This window comes from Barbus barbus, assembly GCF_936440315.1.
Source record: "Barbus barbus genome assembly, chromosome: 41".
Lineage (NCBI taxonomy): Eukaryota > Metazoa > Chordata > Actinopteri > Cypriniformes > Cyprinidae > Barbus > Barbus barbus.
In genome coordinates, this window is record NC_136719.1 from 15473658 (window position 1) to 15495696 (window position 22039).

At 35.5% G+C, this 22039-nt stretch overlaps 2 protein-coding genes across 6 annotated transcripts; one reads left to right on the plus strand and one right to left on the minus strand.

The window, feature by feature from the left end:
* Positions 1-454: 454 nt before the first annotated feature.
* LOC306860218 (V-type proton ATPase subunit S1-like) lies at positions 455-6779 on the plus strand. 2 transcript variants are annotated; one of them, XM_079401802.1, is made up of 10 exons: positions 455-627; positions 834-960; positions 1979-2053; positions 2136-2329; positions 2957-2988; positions 3147-3232; positions 3420-3661; positions 3752-3802; positions 4839-5076; positions 5166-6779. In XM_079401802.1, exons 1-10 carry the CDS (start codon positions 503-505, stop codon positions 5373-5375), a joined length of 1380 nt encoding a protein of 459 aa, XP_079257928.1. In that variant the 5' UTR covers positions 455-502; the 3' UTR covers positions 5376-6779. The 2 variants fall into 2 exon arrangements, with proteins under 2 accessions (XP_079257928.1, XP_079257929.1); XM_079401803.1 differs by lacking the exon at positions 3752-3802 and having other exon boundaries at positions 3420-3620; positions 5005-5076.
* Positions 6490-20840, minus strand: LOC306860219 (membrane cofactor protein-like). 4 transcript variants are annotated; one of them, XM_079401804.1, is made up of 13 exons: positions 20577-20840; positions 19914-20037; positions 17349-17543; positions 15964-16060; positions 15793-15869; positions 15475-15657; positions 15183-15356; positions 14599-14667; positions 12807-12830; positions 12374-12412; positions 10333-10381; positions 9185-9258; positions 6490-8155 (listed from the first exon to the last, which is right to left on the minus strand). In XM_079401804.1, the coding sequence occupies exons 2-12, from the start codon at positions 19981-19983 to the stop codon at positions 9201-9203; spliced, it is 1035 nt and encodes a 344-aa protein (XP_079257930.1). In that variant the 5' UTR covers positions 19984-20037; positions 20577-20840; the 3' UTR covers positions 6490-8155; positions 9185-9200. The 4 variants fall into 4 exon arrangements, with proteins under 4 accessions (XP_079257930.1, XP_079257933.1, XP_079257932.1 ...); XM_079401806.1 differs by lacking the exon at positions 14599-14667 and having other exon boundaries at positions 6771-8155; positions 20577-20811; XM_079401805.1 differs by lacking the exon at positions 9185-9258 and having other exon boundaries at positions 6802-8155; positions 20577-20811.
* Positions 20841-22039: the final 1199 nt, after the last annotated feature.

A 22039-nucleotide genomic window follows, 5' to 3' on the forward strand; every position in this document is an offset into this window, starting at 1 on the left:
ACATTTGGATTCTGCAGGTAGCATTAAGGAGACAAACGAGAGTTAAATGGTTAAACTGGACATATTTTATCAAATGTTTCTGTTTCTACAGGATAATGGGTGGAACTTTATTATATTTTATAATGTGGCCACTAATGAATTTCACAATACAGCGTTTCTATCTGAAGACAGACAGACAGATAGATAGATAGATAGATAGATAGATAGATAGATAGATAGATAGATAGATAGATAGATAGATAGATAGATAGAATTTAAATATAAAAGTTATTTTTTAAACGATTGTAATCATTATGAGTTTAAAACTAAGGATGTTTTAGAGCGGCTGGATGTTCAAATAATGCAAATGTAGTTTATTCATATGATGTTCAGCGCTGCATCTCACGCACGCGCACTGCTCAGAGGACGTGAACGAATCGAGTCAGAAGAGAATCACGTGATTGAAGAAAAGAACAGTCACATGATCATCAGCGCTCTGCCATTCACGTGACTGTCCTGCAGAATGACGGAAGTAGGAATGCGGCGTAGTAGTCTCTCAACAATGGCCTTCACCTCGGTTTTATTATTTATCTGCTCTATTTATAGCTGTTATGCTCAAGTGCCTCTGCTCATGTGGACGAGTGATGGGTACGTCGCACGTTTGTTTCTTGAATATTGTTTTCAGATTGATTTCTATTGTAACTCCAGAACACGGCTGTGCTTTTCTGATATGTTCAGCTAACGTAAATCATTCAGAAACGATTGGTCGAGGTTCATTACAGTGGACAAGGTTTCAAGTCAGCATGGTTCTGTTGAGGAGGCCCGCGAACTGAATGATGTCTTTGTCAATACAGGTCCAACATGCCACATCTGGCTCAACCAGCAGCTGGTCAGACAGTGTCTGGTGGGCAGCTGGCGTCTTATCTGAAATCTGCCTTGTCCACTGCTCCACACAATGTGCTGCTCTTCCTACAGGATAAGGTAAAATGCCCCATATGTGTAAAATGCGGGGTAAAATAATGCCCCCTCAGTGGATTATTTTGTTTTCTCTATCATTTTAGACATTTGATTAGTCTTATAATACAATATTATCTGGTTATGTGACCGTTTAAATTGTTCGTTGTTTCATATATTTCAAACAATGTGGTGTATGTTGGTGTATGTGGTGTATGTCCTCCTTATTGTCCCTAAGTTCATTTCTGACATTATTGAAAAGCTTTACCATGCGATCAGTGTAGTAGGAATGTATAATCATTACAATTAATTTACAATGTGGAACTATTAGTGAAGTAGTTTCCTCCTCTCACACTGATATTTTTACTCTCGTAGTTACTGGACTTGTCAGTATAGTGTGACTTTGAGCAACAGTCTTACTTCCCCATTCATCTTCCATTGGACATGCCAGGATTTCATTACCCTTGTACAATTTTGATCAAGATTTATTTTGCTTTATTGCAATATTAAACATCAGAGATATGGAACATTTTATACAAGTATGATAGATATCAACAATGTATATGTGATCTGAATTAGTGTTGCTATTGAAAACTGAAACCGCATAAACTGTTTTCAGCAACTGAAATAAAACTAAACTAAAATAAATGAGATGAAAGTATAAAAATTCAATTGAAAATGAAAATATCTAAATAAAATCTAATTCAAAATATTAATAAGTAGTATAATAGTATAAAATAATACTAACATAACATAGCTCTATGTTATGCAACACCTAGGGATGTTATAATTAACTGAAAGTAAAAATAAAATAATACAAAACATTTTTTGTTGCTTGAAAAAATAAACATAAATGAAACTAAAATAAAATGTTCTAAAAGAACTAAAAACGAAATAAAGAACTTTTAAGTAAATATTAAAACTTAATTAATAAAAAAGTGAAAACAGAAATTATAAAAATGAATTCAAAATATTATAAAAAAATAAATAGTATCTCAGTGATACTAATATAACCAACTGTTTTCCTGCTCTCCCCACTTTATAGCTAAGTATGGAAGACTTCACTATGTACGGTGGAGTGTTTGGCAACAAGCAAGACAGTGCCTTTTTGAATGTAGAGGTGGGTGTGCTCTGATTGTTTATTTTGGAGGGATAGCACAACTAGATTTCTCTCAACATTCGCATCAACATTTCTCTCTCAGTCAGCACTTCAGACGTCCTCCAGTCCCCTGGTGTTGCCAGCCCTGGACTGCTCTGCATCACGTTCCATCCTGGAACTCCTCCAGGGAGAGCTGGGTATCCCAGCAGTCCAGATCGACCCCAGCACCCTGAAGGAAATCAAGCTGAACACCGCACAGCCTTCACTGCTGGCTGTCCATCTCCCTTACACTGCTGGGTAAGATGTTCTGTAATGTTATTTATACAGTGTCTTAAAAAATGGTTTCAGATTCTTTTCATCTGAGTAACTTTCTGCAACACAAAAACTAAAATATAGCATTTTCAGCTGTTTCAAAGAATTCATTCTAATACAAAACAAAGTCATGCCAAAGGGATACATTTTGTTTGAGCTTTGAAGTAAAACAAACCCAGCACAATATTTCAGTAAAATGAAGGAATTGATTAATGTCTGAATGCTTTTGCAATGCACTCTGAATGTCAATAATAATAATGTTAAAAAGTTAACTTTCCTTTTTGTACTGTTGATATTGTTAAAACCTAAAAATCATTTAGTTATTGAAATAAAGCTGAAATTAAGTATGAATATTAGAGGAAATGGAAGCATAAAAAACCTAAATGAAAATTAGATATATTTTCTTGACCACAACAAAAATAAAAATAACTGAAAGTTAAATCTAAATGTAAAAAAAAACAACTAATGAAAATGACAAAAGAGTACAACAAAATTACTAAACGAATAACACAGAAAATGTCAAAATAAAAGGTCATTTAAATGTTAATGAATGCTATAATAGTATATAAATAATACAACAATAACACTGTTTTTGCTTTGTTTGAATGTCAGGGATCAGACAAAGGAATTGCTTTTGAAAAATGGTGAGTAGTTTTTTTTTTTTTTTAATCAGGTTTGATACTGATTTTAGTATAATGATTGTGTATTGCTTTTTATGGTTTAATTCATTCTAACTTGTTGCCATGTGTTTGTCAGTATTGTTGTGCTTTACTATATTATGCAAGATTTATTTTCTGATTAGATGCGGTCATTGGAGAGGTCCTCGACATGTTCAAATCTCAGGATGTGCCTTACACTGCTGTATACACCGGCCTGAAGCCTTCTAGAGTAAGTCCTCACTTTTACCTTACATTTACATGAATGCATCTCGCAGATGCTTTTATCCAATTAAGAAAAATCACAAGAACAAAGTTAGCATGTACTGCACTTTGTTCTCTCACAAAATGTTCCTTTTCAACAGCTTTGATGAAACCCCGTACAAAAATGTATTTAGTCATTTATCCTTCTTTTGTAGGTGATTGAGGAGACCCCAGTAATGGCAGGACATTCTGTGGGTCGATCACTACTTCAGGCACTGCCAGAGTCACCTGTGAAACCTCCACTTGTCGTCAACAACACAGCGGGGAAGCCCTGCATCCTGCTGTGGGCCGACACTCTCCTCGCTAGTTACTCTGGGAGCCAGTTTGATCTGGCAAAAGACATTTTTAATGGTTCTGCTGACACGGCTGGTTCTGTTTGCAATGAAACACTGTCAAGGTCAGAATCCTAATCAAGCAGAAACCAGTGTACGTTTCCATATTTGTCAATGCTTTTCTCTTCAAAGTATACTTCTTTTTTTTTTTTCAGACTCGTCCTTAATTACCAGAATGTTCTGAATTTGCGATCACTCCAGCTTATGTGAGTATTCAACGCACAATCCTTCACTGATATGTATTATTTGTGCAGCGGTCAAACGATTAATCGCATCCAAAATAAACAGTTTTTGTTTGCATAATAAATGTGTGTGCGCTGTGTATATTTATTATGTAAATATAAATACACACATGCATGTATATATTTTAGAAAAACATTGTTTATATATTAAATATGTTTATTTATAATATAAATTGTATGAATATAAATATAGAATTGTTTTCAGAATATATTCTGTGTGTGTGTGTATTTATATACACATAATAAATGTACACAGAACACACATTATGCAAACAAAAACTTATTTTGGGTGCGGTTAATCGTTTGACTGCACTAATAATTTGTGATTTTTGAAGAACAAGTTTACATGCATTTTAACATGCATTTATAAAAGGTGTGTGACATTACACTCATGTCACGATTCAGATCAATACACAATATTGATTGCACGATACAATATTCTCACAATACTTTGAACAGATGGTACTATTTTTTTAATTAATAAACATTGGTCCCCTGTGTACAGGCCAATAGCGACCCCAAAATAGAAATATTCTTGATTCTGCTTATCCTGAAAACAAAACAAAACAAAAAATCCCACAAAATTAGTTAAACACATATACTTGCACGCTGTCCCTGACTATATAGTTGTAAGTATTGTATTTTATTATATAATGTATTTTATCTTTATTTTAATTGATTAGAATGATTTCTTAAGGATCATGTGACACTGAAGACTGGAGTAATGGCTGCTGAAAATTCAGCATCGCAGGAATAAATTACGTTTTGAAATATAAAATAACAAAACAGTTTTTTTCAACTGTAATATTTCATAATTTTACTTTTTTTATTGTATTTTTATAGAAAAAAATGCAGCTTTGTTGAAGATAAGAGACTTAAAAAAACATAAATGTTTTTATTTAAAAGCTTTAACCAATAGTGTATACATGATGTATATTGCTGTATTTTTGTATTATAGCAATATATTGTCACACCCTTAATTTGCGATACTTCCCCAAAGCTTCTCTATTCGCAAGATCTTCTTTCCTGTATCTGCTCGCAACTGGTCGGTGTTGGAGCAGGTGGTGCTGGAGTATGACGGGCAGAGGGCCATCTTTAACGCCAGCAGGGGGATCTACTCTCCTGCAGAGTATTCTTTCCATTGCCAGAGTGTGAGCAGTGCTCAGAGCCCCCTGCTGGTGCCCCGCAGTGCTACAGACAATGCTACCCAATGGACGCTGTCCTTCACTGATTTTCAGGTACTACATCAGTGTGCTGTTTTGGAATGGTAGTGTTAAACGAGACTTATATACAGTATACCACAAACACGCCACATTGTTTCCCACAGATCCAAGGCTTCAACGTTACTGGTGAAGACTTCTCGTATGCCAGCGACTGTGCAGGATTCTTCACTCCGGGGATTTGGATGGGCCTGCTGACTTCTCTGCTCATGGTGTTCATTCTTACCTACGGCCTGCACATGATCATGCAACTTCACACCATGGACCGCTTTGATGATCCAAAAGGCCCAGCGATTTCAGTGCCTCAGAGTGAGTGATTTGAGCCAAAAACTGTCATGTCAAAATTGTAAAAATATACTTGATTTTTATGTATGTCAAAACTAATGTGGTTGGTAATTTACGGATCTAGCATGAGTATTTGAGTGTTTTTAAGAGTATGTATATTCAAAGGCAAAGCATATTTTTCAAATTTTTGATGTCATCTCTCCCTTATTACATTTGTAATTATTTAATTAACACTTTACAATTGGGTTCTATGCATTAAATGCACTAGCTAACATGAAACAGTGAACACTTCTTTTACAGCATTTTTAATATATGTGTGTGTGTATGTATATAAACATACATATGCACATTTATATGAAGGAACACTGGTTAACACTGAAGATTATATTTGTAAATTAACATTGGTCTAGATTAATAAATGCTTCAAAAAGCTGTTCATTGACATTTATTCATGATACCTAATGCACTGAATTGAACCTACATTTCAGTACACATACAGTGCACATGCATGTTTCTCTGTTTACTGGTAAACTATGCACTTATGAATGCAATAACTTTTTTTTGATACATTTTGCATTAGAACATCTTGTGCTGTTTTTTGTTTGGACTACTGTTATTTATCTAGTCTTATCAATCTGATGGCTTGTTTCTCATATTATACTGGATTTGTATATGTTTTTGTAGTTGTACATTTAAATTTGCCAATATTTAATTGTCAAATGTACAATATAAGTGCCTAAGATGGACCAGTCACTGCATGGAAAATGAAAAGTGCTAAATTTAATCTCAAGTAATTAAGCTAAATTATGATTTATTGGTTGACTGACTAATAAAAGTGCCAAAAGTACCTAGTATTCATGTGTTTTCATTGGATAAAATGTTTGAATTAATTTGAGTTTTAGAAAATTTTGAATAAATGTAGAAAAATTACAAAGATTGAATGGGGAGACATAAATCTGTTTTTAAATGCAGTATAGTTTATAATTTTGCTTTTGACTGTAAAGTGAATTTAAGTGCCTATTTTTGTTAAAGCTCATTGGAGCAATATGGTCCATTCAAAAAATGCCATGTCCAGGAGGACTCATGTTGTGTGAAACATACATTGTATATTGTATAGATCGAAATGAACAGATTTGCAATCATCTTATAAACATCCTTTTTTCTAGTTTATTAAACTACAACTAAATCTCAACTGATTGCTCCTTGTAACAATGCTTTTAAGGGAAATGTAATACGATGACTGAACATGGTTTTTGTGATACAGAAAGCAGCTATAATGGTTGAAATTTGCAATAGGAGATGCATCTACTGATGGAGCTACTGGTTTTACAAAATCAAATTTTACAACACTCAAACATTGTCAAACAGAATCAATGCTTATGTCTGCAATATCCAAGAACTAAAATAAAATCAATAAATGGAAACATTTGTCAGTTAAGAACCCAAGTGTGTTGTTTTGATTGTGGAGCTTTTATTTTGAGACTTTCTAGATACCCAAATATCTCAGTGAAAAACAATCGCAAGAGGTGGATTTACATTGGATCAACTTCGTTTTCTAGAATTAGCACTGTCATGCCAGTGCACTCCTAGTTTAAAATGGCACAAAGTAGTGGTTCAAAATCATTCCAAAAAACAGCTAATTGCTGCAATAAAACAATGATACTTTAAAATTGCAAGCTGAAAAACAAGTTAAACAGCCAACTGCAATACACGCACAGAAAAATTAAATAAAAAATAGTTTGGGAAGAGAAGAAATAAAACAAATCACTGTTAAAAATTAAATTACTAAACCGATTTAACAGAAATGGTTGAAAATATTAGCTGAACTAAACCACAGATAATTTTACATTGCTGCAATTTGGCAAGAGCACATTAGATGGTATAAATTACAGAATTTTAGAGAAAACTTTTCCAAAAGAAAAAAGCAAGCAAGTAGGTCGCTGTAGGTATATAGGCTTAAGTACTTCAGGTAATTCTGTAAATATTAATAAAACAGACAGGCAAAAGTAAATTATGCTTAAGCATCACAGAAAATAAAAAAAAGTTTACTGAATTCTCTATTAGATATTAGTCTGTAATCGAGACCAACAGAAAAGCATTTCTAATGTAATTGGAACCTATATAAATTCTGCTCAACGCATACAGCTAGATAACACTAAACAAAACCCCTAAAATGAAAAGGCACTTTAAGTACTTCAGCAGGATCAAACAAAACTTTTAATTCAAAATCTGCACTGCAAATCACATTCTGCAGAATATTTACTGGAAGGTTAATATACACACGTTTGGGTTTGTTTGTTCAATGTGGATTCACAAATACAATGCAGTATTTACAAACTCCAGACATTCATCTCTCTCAAGTCACAAATTTGATACATAAATATTTCTACATAAATATTCATGCTAAATGTAGCCTTCAACTAAATCAGAAGGTAAGGGACAGTCAGTGAAGCTTCAGATGTTCTCCAGAAGAAGAACAGCAACATCATTAAGAGAAGAGTGATTACTTTAGCACAGTATTAAAAATTAAATTAGAAATGACAAGCAAACACTTTATAAAAGTGAAATCAACCTGACTTATTTGAAGACAGATCCGTTTCAGAGTACAGAAGGTGGTAAAGTTAGTGACTGCCAGAAAGGAGATAAATCAAATTAAGCTGGGCTTCTCAAAGCAACAGTGGGTCTGATTATGGAGGAATTTGCTGCAGGAAATCAATCCACATCTTGTCGGATTCTGGGAAGTGTTTACATAAACTATATATATTTGGAGGAAGCTTCACTTGGATTTTCTCCAGGACAACTTCATGAAGACCTGTAATTACAGGTGCAAAAATTATACGAGTCATTCACAAAAAGTAACAGAATAATGCATGCTATTAATTAAAGGGGTCATTTGATGCGATTTGAAGTTTTCCTTTCTCTTTGGAGTGTTACAAGCTGCATCCTGTGTGTGTGTGTGTGTGTGTGTGTGTGTGTGTGTGTGTGTGTGTGTGTGTGTGTGTGTGAGAGAGAGAGACATGGTCACACAACTGCAGCTTGTGTGCAAACACATACGAGCATCATCACTGTGTCTGTCACGTGACTGTTCCCCTCTCGAGCTTGAACTGATAGTAAAACTAAGGACATTATTAACTGTCTTTAATTTTGAAAGCTAAAGCTTGCGATCATGGTAAGGGGCATTACATTTCCGACTCGTGCTTGTGGTGTTCGGCCAATCACAATGCTCTGGGTCAGTTGGCCAATCAGAGCAGACTGTGCTTGTCGGAAGGAGGGGCTTTATAGAAAACAGAGTTTGAGAGAGAGGTGGGGCATAGAGGACCTACAATAATGTACAGTTTTTGAAAAATAATGTTTTTTGAACAATAAAACATCAACATATTCTGTTACACCAAATACACAAAATAATGATCTTTAAAAAAGCATCATATGACCCCTTTAAGAACAAAGAATGAATTATATAAATCATATTGTTCTATATTTTTAAAGGTATGAAAACAGGTAAGTCGCAGTTATATATAAAAAGTTAGAAGAAAGAATAAGTCAAGTCTCTAGAAAATTGATGAATAAATGACAGTATATATGCAAACATGGATATGCTAAATACATGGTCATAAACTCTCAACTGACTTGTTCTTTAATTTTTTTTTATTTTATTTCTTATATTTTGGAATTGATAGGTTTCTGACATCAGACACTTAACCAGCCACATTTAAACATCAATGAAGCTTGAACAATGTTCAGAAACTGCCTGTCTGCTCATGGTGAGCTACAGTAACAAGGAAGAAGCAGCAGCCTGTGTCTTAGAAAAGTTGCATAGATTCATAATTCCTATTGTCCTTACCACATATGTGAGGGTGTTATAATGGATCTTCTTGATTATTAGCTTCCACCTTGTGAGAATACGTGTGTTTTGAGCTGCAATCCAAAAGTCCAAGTGATGGTCAACATGCGCATGATTAAATAACTGGGTATATTAAATCTCAATCCACCACACACTTACAAAGACCTCACCACCTAGCTAAACAAAATAACCTTCCACCCAAAAAAAAAAAACCCACAGCTTCCCATATAGACTATCACCATTAATGTTGCGGAAGAATTTTCCACAATAACTTTTCATGGGAACTTCATGGGAACTGCATTTTATGGTTTGATTCAACTACCTGCTCAAAAAAAAAAGTGACTGTCCACTTTTTCAGCATTCTTAGCTGAAACAACCAAGCTGAATCTCAAGATTACAGGCTTTCCTGTAGCTCAAATAGTAGAGCATGGCGCCAGCAACACCAAGGTCATGGGTTCGATTCCCAGGGAAAGCAAGAGCTGATAGAAAAATGTAAAAACTGTAACTTGAATGCAATGTAAGTCACTTTGGATAAAAGCGTCTGCTAAATGCATAAATGTAAGATTATATATTTTGATTTGAAGCAAAAGGTAGAATTAAAATGGGCACTTAAATGCTAATGAGAGAATGATCTGCTTGTGAACCATTGTGAATGGCATATCTAAAACAAAAATGATACAACTAATTATAAAATACATTTGACTTCAAATGTATGCAGATATATCTGCAAATATTAGTACTTTCAAGGTATGATCCAATCACCTGATGATGAAAAGAACAGATTCTGAAAAATAAGGTGACCAGATGTGCCCCTTCCTATGGACACATTCGACACAGGATTTCTAAATTGCCAACTATAACCAGGTGTTGGAGTTCTCTTCATGATTATGGGTAGTCTAGATCTACACCAGAGAATAGTCACCACCTTTGCAGCTTTGAGCTGCAATTAAAAAGTCAGCATGTGCATGACTAAACAGATGGTATATTAAACCTAAACCTCAAAGGCATCTCCAATTCCCATGGAAAATGTGTGGAAATCTCACTCAAAACAATGAATGCAAAGTATTAATTTATTACCCAATATGAGAGTGTAAGAACAAGTGCCTAAAATCACATAAGGAGCAACTGAGACAGTGCAGATAACTTACCGTTTCTTTGAATACTTGAACACAAGGAACAGCAATCCAAAACCACCCACTAAACAGAAAGGAATTGCATTACAAATGATTAACCTTGATTAAAATAAAAAAGGATCAAATTCTTATTCTAGTAACATCAGAATCCTACATGAAAGCACAACAAAACTACTGTTCTTGTTTTACAAATACAGTGCATCCGGAAAGTATTCACAGTGTTTAAATGTTTCCACATTTTTGAATGTTTCAGCCTTATTCCAAAATGGATTTAATTCATCATTTCCCTCAAAATTCTACAAACAATACCCCATAATGACAACGTGAAAGAAGTTTGTTTGAAATCTTTATACTGTGCTCGTAGTGCATGCTGTGCAATTGAATGCACAAATGCGGTGGAGCACGCTGTGAGAAAATATGATGCATGTCAGTTCTGAGTCACGTTCAGCAGCGGCAGCACTTAAAGGCCTCATATGATGCGATTTCAAGTTTTCCTTTCTCCTTGCACTGTTACAAGCTGATAGATAATATCATAGTGCATAAATAATATACCTGTCCTGAAGTTGCAAAGACTAAAGTCTCAAAACCAGAGATATTCTTTATCAAAGTTAAGACTCTGCCACGCCCCCCTAAAACGGCTCATTCAAACATGCCCCCACATGTCTACGTCACGATGTGGGGAGATTTGCGTAATGCTGCCCAAATGTGCACACAAAGAAAGAAGGCGTGGTTTCAGTAACCGCAGTAGTGTTGATGCTGCCGTGACAGGGAGACGCTGTGTGTTTCTAGGAGAAAGCAAAAGCACTATATTTGGCGTTCCGAAAGTAGATGTATTGAGGAATCATTAAGATTACTTACAACAGAACAGCAACGCATTTTATGGACGACCGTTTCGTGAACCTAGGAGAGGAGGTAATTCTGACTATGCTATGACTATGAATCTGGCGCTTCTGAATCAGTGACTGTAAGTATGTTTTGGATATTTGCTATTGACTGTTCAAATGCGGAATTTTGCGCATCGTGTGTGTGCGCGTGTGTGTGTGTGAGAGAGAGAGGGTCGCAGCACAGCGTCGTGTGTGTGAGAGAGAGAGAGAGAGAGAGAGAGAGAGAGAGGGTCGCAGCGCAGCGTCGTGTGTGTGAGAGAGAGAGAGAGAGAGAGGGTCACGGTGTGTGTGTAGGTGTGTGTTGTGTGTTGGTTTGTGTGCACGTGTGTGAGAGAGAGAGAGGGTCATAGTGTGTGTGTGTGTGCGTGTGTGTGAGAGAGACACGGTCACACAACCGCAGCTTGTATGCAAACACATTTGAGCTTCATCACGATGTCCGTCATGTGACTCTGTTCCCCTCTCGGGCTTGAACTGATGGTAAAACTAAGGACATAATTAACTGTCTTTACATTTATTTTGAAAGCTGAAGCTCGCGATTATGGAAAGGAGCGTTACATTTCCGACTCGTGCTTGTGGTGTTCGGCCAATCAAAATGCTCTGGGTCAGTTGGCCAATCAGAGCAGACTGCTTGTTGGAAGGAGGGGCTCTGTAGAAAACGAAGCGTTTGGGGCATAGAGGACCTACAATAATGTACAATATTTGAAAAATAATGTGTTTTTTTTTTTACATTAAAGCATGTCAACATATTCAGTTATCATTTAAACATTTGTTTAGGCTTGCCATTTATAATAAATATTTTTAATAATGAATGACACTATAATATACATTGTGTTTACTTTAAATTCAACAGTACTCAGAACAGGAAAGAAAAAATAATAAGTTTAAAGGATTTGTTGTGGAATGAGGGAACCTGAAAAACATGTTGATTATACATTAACTTTTTTTTGTCTCAATGCAATTTTGGCCAAGTGTGATTTTTAGGAGAGACTTTTTTTTATTATTATAAAAGAGGAGATGATTGATTAGAATAATAATAATAATAAAAAAAAAAGTTCAACTGTTTTTTAAAGCCTAACACTGCAACAACTTGACAACAGATTTTGCGCTTGTATTGAATAAAAAGAAGGTATAGGACGTAGATTATCAGGTGAATTATGCAGACTGTAACTTACCCACACCACCTATACCAAGCAATGCTTTTCCCCATGTAGCTACAAATAAAATAAAATAAATACATTAGCTGAAGGGATTAAAACAACATGAACAGCACAAGACATATCCTTGCAACCTATCATAAAATACACATCACTTTTATAACCCTTAACAAATTTAAACATATCCCAAAAGTAAACTGTCATTTAAAAGCAAGCTACAAAGCCCAACCAGAAATATGAAACGACCTGCAGAATGCTCAGAAACCAGCATATTATCGGATACTTTGAATCTCATTTAAAGGAATACTACAGTTATCAAATATCATAATCCACCATTTCAGATAAAAAAAAAAAAAGAACAAGGAGCCAAGGGTGACCGATACTGACAAGAGGAATCAGATCTTTACTGAATAGTACAGTAAAAAAGTAAAAAAAAAAAAATTATACTTACGCATACTTGTATTTGTTGTGTCTCCTGTAGAAGAAAACGAATACAGTTAGGACACCGTGAAAGAGGAGTAGTAGGAGTAGACTTTGCTTCTTTATTTTTGTAAAATGGTCTTTTGTGCTATCATCCATATATGCAAAGTTGGTTGATAACATAACATTACTGCAATAAAGTAATAGCCTAGGCTACTTGTTTGCATGGGATATTTTATGCATTTTATATTTTTAGGCCCTTATAGCCTATAGTTTGACAGAATGTTCTAATTCAAGTCAATCTAACTTAACATTTTCTTACATTGATATAGTTTATTTCTTACTTATTAATTCACCAGGCTCTTAAATTTAATCAAGGCCCTCTCTTGGAAAATCTGAAGGCCAGATTTTTCCATCACTCATCATTAGAACCCATTTCACACATGGCTCTCGATTCTGACTTGTATTTGCTCTTATGAAAACGTACCATAATTCTTAAATGTAGAACAACAAGCTAGACAACATTTACCACAATAAAATGTGATAAAAGGTGGTGGTGAGTAGTTTAAAAAGATTTTACTGTATGTTAGTGCTGGTCTTTTTTAGTTTGTGTGCCTTTTTTTCTCCATAGCATTGTAAAGTGGTAGTTTATTCATTCACAGTGGTGGAACTATGACGTCACTTTGGCAAAAACCCGAAAGTGAGTTAGCATTTTAGCACTTCTGGTTCCATCGTCCAAAAGTCAATGGGATTTTTGAATGGGAGTTTGATTAAATCCCTTAAAATAAGGTTCATGGTTCACAGAAGCTCAAGATAGTCACATTTTATTCTACGACACATACAAAAAAAAAAAAAGAAAAAAAAAAGGGACTACAGGCATTGGAGAAATTGAACATCACGCCAAACAGTTTAACAATTTATAGTATTTTCCAATTGTAGTATAATTTGTAGTACAATTAATTGTAGAATAACCAATTAATAGTTTCTTGCATTTTATATTGCTGTTCGACTGTTTTTTTGGGGGGGTGGAAGTCTTCAGGTGGAAGATGCTCGATTTATTGCTTTCCTACTGAGGACTTTTTGTTTGTTTTTTACTAATAGTTGCCTAGTACTCTGCTGTGGTATGGAGAATTGTGAAATATATTTTAAATTAAATATCCATGCATAGAATTAACATAAACCCACCCAGATTGTGATTTGAGTATGTGTGGTTTTAGCTGTTCCTTTTTTTGTAAACTAAGAATAAAATTTAGTATGCTATTGGAATGTTACTGGTGAATCATGATTTGTTCGTGGAAACATTTGAAAACAGATTTCATGCATAAATCTGCCCTATACATGGTTAGTGAATGTGCTGTGAAAACTGCAATACAAATGAATTGAATTATACCAACTACTTTTGAGACTAGAGTATAATATCAGATTATTTCTACAGGTAGATAAGAGCAGACATATAGTAGTACTTCTATGAATTTAGAGCATACATATAGCCACTTTAGTTCCCAATTGATTTGAATATTTTTTTGGACGTGTTACAATATTTGTAATCACATCCCTGAATGTGGTGGATAATTTTCCAGACCTAAACTGTTGGCCATAATTTTCTCATAATCGTTAAATGTTGAATTCTCATAATCAAATGTAAATCAAATGCATGTTCTCAATCCTTTAATCGTTAAATGTTTGAACATCACTACAGAAAGTTTCTGAGCTCTCTCCTTCTGGATCTTAATGTCGTTAACTCTTTAAAGCCGGGCCACTAGGAGAACATTAATGTGAATCTAATATTTTTTATAATAAAGTATAGATTTATAAGACAATACCCTTCTCTTTAGGAGCCTTGGATGTCGTGCGAACTGTGGAAGTCACATCAGTTGTGGCAGTAGTGGGAGCTGTAGGTAGGCGTGAGAGTTAACGTGTTAAATGTGAGTACAAGAAGTCTAGAGTCACAACCACACTTGAAGAGAGAGAGATAAGAAACTTTCTAAAGGTTTCTTCAGAGATACATTAAATAAATGGACATGTAAACTGGTTTTTGATCAAGACTTGGACTATAGTGCAAAATTTGTATGGCCAGTTTCTATGATGTAGTGTTGTCATGCAGAGCTTCACATGGCCCGGCCTCATTCACTTTCTCCTAAGCATCTCAATTTATGTTTCATGAAAAAGAAAAAAATAAATCTGAAACAGCACATTTAATAATCGTAATTACCTTTACAGGTCAAGAGTGATTTTGTCCACTATCTTTTGAACCACTCGAATGTGATGATTAGTTAGACTAACTATAACTCACTACGACTTCTTCAAACAACAACACAAGTATGTATATGACAACTTTCATTTTGGGTAAACTGTTCCTTTACAGATTGTAGTCATGCATTAATAAAAGAAGACATTTCAGACATACCAATGCATTGTGGTGGTTCAGGGCTCCATCCATTTGCTGTACACACAATATAACCTTCTCCTTTCATTGTATAGCCATCTTCACATTTGTATTCTACAAAGTTACTCAGTTTGTAGGGGGGTGATTTTCCACCAATTCTTTTTCCATTAGGAATCATAGGCACCGGACACCCATCTGGGAAAAAGGAAAAGAAAAAAAATGTTTATGTAAAAGAAGAGTATTGATCATTAAAAATGTTATTCATTAACAGGGAAAAACTCACAACTGGACTGGCATTTGAACCATAACTTACCAAAACATGTTGGCGGATCTGGTTTAAAGGTTCCATCCTCAGAACAATGAAGTGTTGATTGTCCAATAAGATTAAGTCCTTTATTACAACTATAGGAGACTGCTTGTAAATAATTATAATTCTCCAAAGGCTCATCTTCAAGTTGCCCATTTTCTATGGCTGGAGGTGCTGAACATTTCACCGCTAAAGAGAAAAACATATCAGGTGAATAGGTATTTATTTAAAAAACACACACAAAATAAAATCTTTTAATACAAACTGGGAATGGTTTTGTGCTCTTCAATATCATATTTGATTCAAGTGTATGAACTGACATACGTTCACAGAGAGGATCTCGGCCATCCCATCCCTGATCTCTGCATGTTCTTGTTGTTTCCTGACCTGCTAACATGTATCTGAAAGCAATGATTTTCCTGAAAAGTCACAAACTAAATTCCATATGGTTTAAAACACACTTAATCCACAACAAAGAAAGTGATTTTCACAAACCCCTGGTCACAAACTGGTTTAGCGGAGTCACCAAACAAATTTCCAGTCATTTCATATCTCCCATGAAGAAAATCCGCAAGGCTTCCACAGGATTTTCCTGTAATGTATTCAAGATATTGACTCATTTAGAATTGGTGCTCTTTAAATACTGTTGAAAATAATGAAAAATAGTCTTTAGTGATGCTTCCTGCTGTCAGTGGCAAAACCACTATGAGCTATTTAATGATTGTTAAGCTATTTAATGACTTGTAGACCTATAACATACATCCTTTCACATATCTAAATTAGACAACAGGCATTTTAGAAAAATTTACAAATGTAGGGCACTTAGAGGGTCACTCCACCACAAAATGAAAATTGTCATTAATCGCTTACCCCCCTGTCATTCCAAACCCATAAATGTCACGTTGCACACACGAGGGAGGAACAGGAACACGCAGACGAGGGTGTAACTCAAACAATAAACTTTACTTAAGACATCAGGACAGGACATGGCAGGACAAGACAAGGCAGACAAGGACATCACACACCGGGGTTAACGAGTAGACCAGACGAAGTCAAATTGAACAGACAGGACTTTAAATAAACAGGTAAATCATAGATAATGAGACGAACACGGCTGGACAAGAATTAACTAATGATAACATTTAACAAGGACAGGAAACAAACCAAATAAGGAAACATGAGGCGGGAACACATGACAGACACGACAGAGGACTGACATAACTCCCCCCTCCCGAAAGGCTCATCCCGAGCCTTAACCGTTCCATCGGGGAGGGGGGGTGGGCGCTCTGGAGGCCAGGATAGACACGGACCAGAACACAGGACGGGGACCTCCAGAGCGGAACAGACAGACAGGAAGATGTGCTATTTTCGTTCAAATCAAAGAGTAAATACACGTAGAAAACGTATCCTTGTGTTGCAGCTGATACAGAAGAGAATACACAGTTTGCGTTCAGTAGATAATCTCCAAAATGGCGCTGCGGTGACGTGGAGAGAAACAGAGGAAACTGTTTTTTTGGGAAAAAAGTCGTTATTTTTATTAAAAAAATAAAAAATAAAAAAATCATTTTTATTTTCTTTGCGTACAAAAAGTATTCTCATCGCTTCATAAAATTCAGATTGAACCACTGATGGCAGATTGAGTATCCTGACGATGCTTTTCATACTTTTCTGGTTCTTGACAGAAGTATTTTCTTCACAGTCAATGGGAGTCACAAACCTCCCAGTTTTATATTTATTTTAATATTTTATATTAAAATATCTTAAATTGTGTTCCGAAGACAAACAAAGCTTTTACAGGTTTGGAACGACATGGGGGTAAGTGATTGACAATTTTCTTTTTGGGGTGAAGTAAACCTTTATATTTTAACGACGGTACATACTTGTGCAACTGAGTTCCAGATTTGTCCACTGGTTTCTCTGACAGGTAACTGATTTAGATGCTTTTAAGTCAGCTGGCCTGTGTCCAATCACACACTGAAATGTTACACTGGATCCATCTGGGAAACTAGGAGTCGAGAGATGCTCTACTGTTAAAATGACATTTCTTGATGCAAAAGAAGGCGGTGTGCATTCGGCTGTGGAAATAAACAAAACATATGCTTTACAGTAATCTGATGCAGTACTATTTTGATCATCATTCTTAATGTTAGTACAACGTCTGCTCCATTCTATTCTTATATTTGGTTAAAAAAAAATATTACTAAGAGGTGAATATAAATTAGCATGATTTACTCACTGAAAGATGTGCAGTTGAAATTTACATTTAGTCATTTAGCAGACGCTTTTATCCAAAGTGACTTACAAATGAGGACATTAGAAGCAATCAAAACTAACAAAAGAGCAACAACATGCAAGTGCCATGACAAGTCTTGTTTAGCCTAATGCAGTACACGTAGAAAGTTTTTTTTTTTTTTAAAGAAAACGAGTAGATAGAATATAGAAACCTAGTGTTTTCATTTTATTTTATTTATAAGAAACAAATAGATAGAATAGAAAAAAGAAAGCTAGAGTTAGTTTTACAAGAAAAGCTAACAGTTAGAGAATAAATATGTAATTGATAGAGGGTCAAATGTGTGTGGGTTTTATAAAAAGAAAACAGATAAAAAGATTAGAATAGAGAGTGCTAGAGTTAGAGGGTCAAATAAAGATGGAAGAGGTGTGTTTTTAGCCGTTTCTTGAAGATGGGTAAGGATTCGGCTGCTCGGATTGAGTTGGGCAGGTCATTCCATCAGATGGCAACAGTTAATGAAAAAATCTGTGAAAGTGTTTTTGTGCGTCTTTGGGATGGCACAATAATGTGTCATTCACTTGTAGAACGCAAGCTTCTAGAGGGCACATAAGTCTGAAGTAATGAATTTAGGTAAAGGGGTGCAGAGCCAGTGGTGGTTCTGTAGGCAAAATTAAACATCAATGCTCAAATGGGATCAGCTAATTAAAAAGTTTAATAACGCATTTTACTTTTTTTCATGTGTTGCTCATACTTTATCACTCCCCCTTTTATAGCCCAAATATTGTCCGCTTTGGCTCTTTCAAACACTAAAACTAAAGTAACGTTAGGGTAAAAACACAACGGTGTCTAATGCTACACACATTGGTGCTAACTACAACTGAGCAAATCATGTACTGAAGTTGCTTTCATACAGTTTTACCACTGTTATCATTGCAAAATGTATCAAGGTTACATAAATATTTATGCACTGGGGACAAAAACACATCTGCTGGCTAAAGTCATGATTAAATCAGTCCTGAAACATTACAAGGGCACCAATGAACAGCCTGAGGATACTGTTGTAGGCTCATATAAATGCTCAAATTAATTTTGGGTTCATGATTTCATGATTGCAGCAATGGAATTCATGTGCGTATACCATATTTACCAGTGAAGATTTCGGTTATTTCTGTGTACAGTAGCAGCATGCTTTGGCCCCTGATTAGGATTATCAAGCTAAAACCTTTCTGTTTTCAAAGCACTGTTAGTTGCTAGTATCAACATTACGCCAATATGCTATACACTTGTCTACACTTTGTTAGGTGAATGAACTCAGCAAGTGTACTTTAATATTATTTTGCAGCACTACACAATCCTTAGAATGGAAATGTTATCCACCCCTGTCTAAAGGAACGTACTGCATTTTAAAATATGGGCGGCACTTCTGGTTTCACCAAGTGTCACTCAAATAGACTAAAAACAAATGATTAGATATTTCAAGGGTGCACTACAAATAATCCTTATCTGTCAGATGACTGAATGACCTGTACATTTTTCGTCATTCTATATTTTTTATCTAACAGGACATTGATATCACAAGAATATCAGTTTCAAGACCTCTGTATTCTGTCCTTCTGATTATTTTCTTTTATTTTTCCACTGTAACAATATGAGAAATACAAAAAATGCACTGTGCTCTTGAGGTCAGCTGTCGTGAATTAATGAACAATATCTCATGAATAATTCACTGGAATGCACTAAGAATCTCCCATTTTGAATATATTTAACCTTATCCATCTTCTCACACTGTACCAGTTTTTGCTTATATGTAGCAGTATTCGAGCGAACCATTAAACAAGCTTATTGGCAGTATCTGATTGTTTACACTTCTATGGAAGTTACTCCCACAATTCACTGAAAGCGTCATGGGGTGTAGGGAAAAATGGATATATCCTTAATGCCAGTTTCCAGGAAAAACAAAACCTTAAGTGGTTTAATATGGGCTTGTTTCTCTAGTGAGATCTGACAACCCTGTTTATGTGTCATGATTATTTTCGTATGGTAATGCTGGAAGACAAAGATAGTAAATGTAAATTTTACAGTTCCTTTTTCTGCACATCATTTTTACACTAGCCTTTGGATGATCTTGAAACTAACACACGGAACAAAAGCCACAAAACTTTAGGTGTAATTTTTAATCGTAGTTAAAATTCTTTATAGAAAGACAGATACTTACCTCGGACATGTTGACAGAGGATAAGATAAGCAAGAAGAGCAACACTGGGACACAGCACCTTACATCCCATCTTGTTTATGTCGGTGAATATTAGCTCCAAACAAGGCCAATGCTGTTTTTTTCGCTAATGATAAATATAAAGACACCTTAGCGTAAGGAAATGCACTTTTAAAACACGTACTTTGAATAACTAGACGTCAACACATTCACTACAAAAACAAATGAAGCTACAAGAAAAATTCACATTAGCAAAACCTGTTAGCGGCTAGCATAACAATCAAGATGAGGTTTCAATTGTTGACATGTCACATTACTAGACAACATAACGAATGCATAAAAATAGATTGAGCAAATCAACGATGTTTCATTTAACAGGCTAACTTATTCGTTAGCGCGCAGGAAGGCAAGTTAGGAGGCGTAACGTCGTAATAGTCACTGCACTTCCTCATGTGTTAATTTAATAGTCAATAACAGAAATCCTAATCTAACCCGACACACGTACAATATAATTGTGAAATAATTTCACCTAAAATAACATTGCGTAGTCATATCTTTTGTTTCTTTCTTTTATTTTTTTTTTGATAATGGCGAGGGCCTTGTGGTAGTTACTATAATTATACACAGAGAAGCGAAAATGATATCCTTGTTTTAAAAAAACCTTACCTTCGTGTGTTTTAGAGGGTTTCTCAGTGTTCAGTGCTCGATTCAGACTGACGCAAATAAAGGCTAGTCGAAATTCCAGGAAGGGATGAGGGTGGAGATCTACATTTTCTTCTCATGAAGCACATTTCCGTCTGATAAGGGCGTTATGAATGATGTCATAGATGTTGTAAGAGGGTGGGACGCTTCCGTTACCTCTCTTTACCTTTTTCTGAACGCGGTCTCGCCTGACTAGAACAGTGCTTTACATTTCCGGTTTCTATTTATATTTACATATTTTCTGAGCCGATAATATAACGTGAAAACTATGAAAGTGATGTTAAAAATCATGTGGCGCCATTGTTTCATCACTTTACAGTGTCTCAATGACCGTCTTTTTCCAGTAAAGCACCCGTCATAGTTTAATGAGTGGGAAGATGACATGAAGCGATGCGAGGTCAACTGCATTGAAAACAGATAAGCGCACGTACAGCTCCCGATCGAGGCGAAGTTCACGGGATTTTGTCCACAGAATGATAAGAGCAAACATTATTTTATTATTTCACACTCAGTATTTTAACTTAAGCGCTGCAAGCCATTTATACAGCGCCGGACATTACAGATTTTCTGGTAACTTACGCAAAACAAAAGTGAAAGTGACATATGGCCAAGTATGGTAACGTTAAGTTACCCATACTCAGAATTCGTGCTCTGCATTTACCCATCCAAAGTGCACACACACACCCGGAGCAGTGGGCAGCCATATTGCTGTGGCACATTTTTATATCAAGTTATACTGACAAAGTTTAAATCCAAATTTTTTTTTTTTACGGTCTTAACGGGTTTCTATGGAGACCGGAACACGAGAGCACCCAAACGGAAGTGCTGCTCATTGGTTACTCAGGAAAAAGATATATAGTCCCAGACTAAAGGTCTTTCCACACTGAGCGCGATGCGAAAAAGCGAGGCGAATCGCTCGCGAATGTTGCTTTCACACCGAGCACGAAACGAATGTTCGCCTTCTGCTAATTCACGCCTGCACGCTAGGTAGCGCTGACCAACAATGCGTTTTTTTCTTCATGTAGCGTATGCATCTCGTGTGGTTTACATCGTCCACTGCTCAATATACTGCATTAAATTAAGATGAATAACTTGATTTTTTCATCAGAAACACAAAATATCCATAATGCTTACAAGAATGCATCTGAAATAATTAGAGGTAACGTACAATTAACATCAAGCTACATTGAAAATATATGTAATTATTAACGTTTTTGCTCAAAACCCACTTTAAATCATCATCGAGTGATTGTAATAACTTCCGATTGTGATCTAAAATGAATTTTGATTCTGTAATAAGCAGACATGCGATACCTGCTTATGTGTCATAAACATCATTTATTGTAAAAAAAAAAAAAAATACCATGAGCTGCATAAAAACATACAGAAAACCTATCTTCATAATTATAGGTCTATTTGCTTTCATA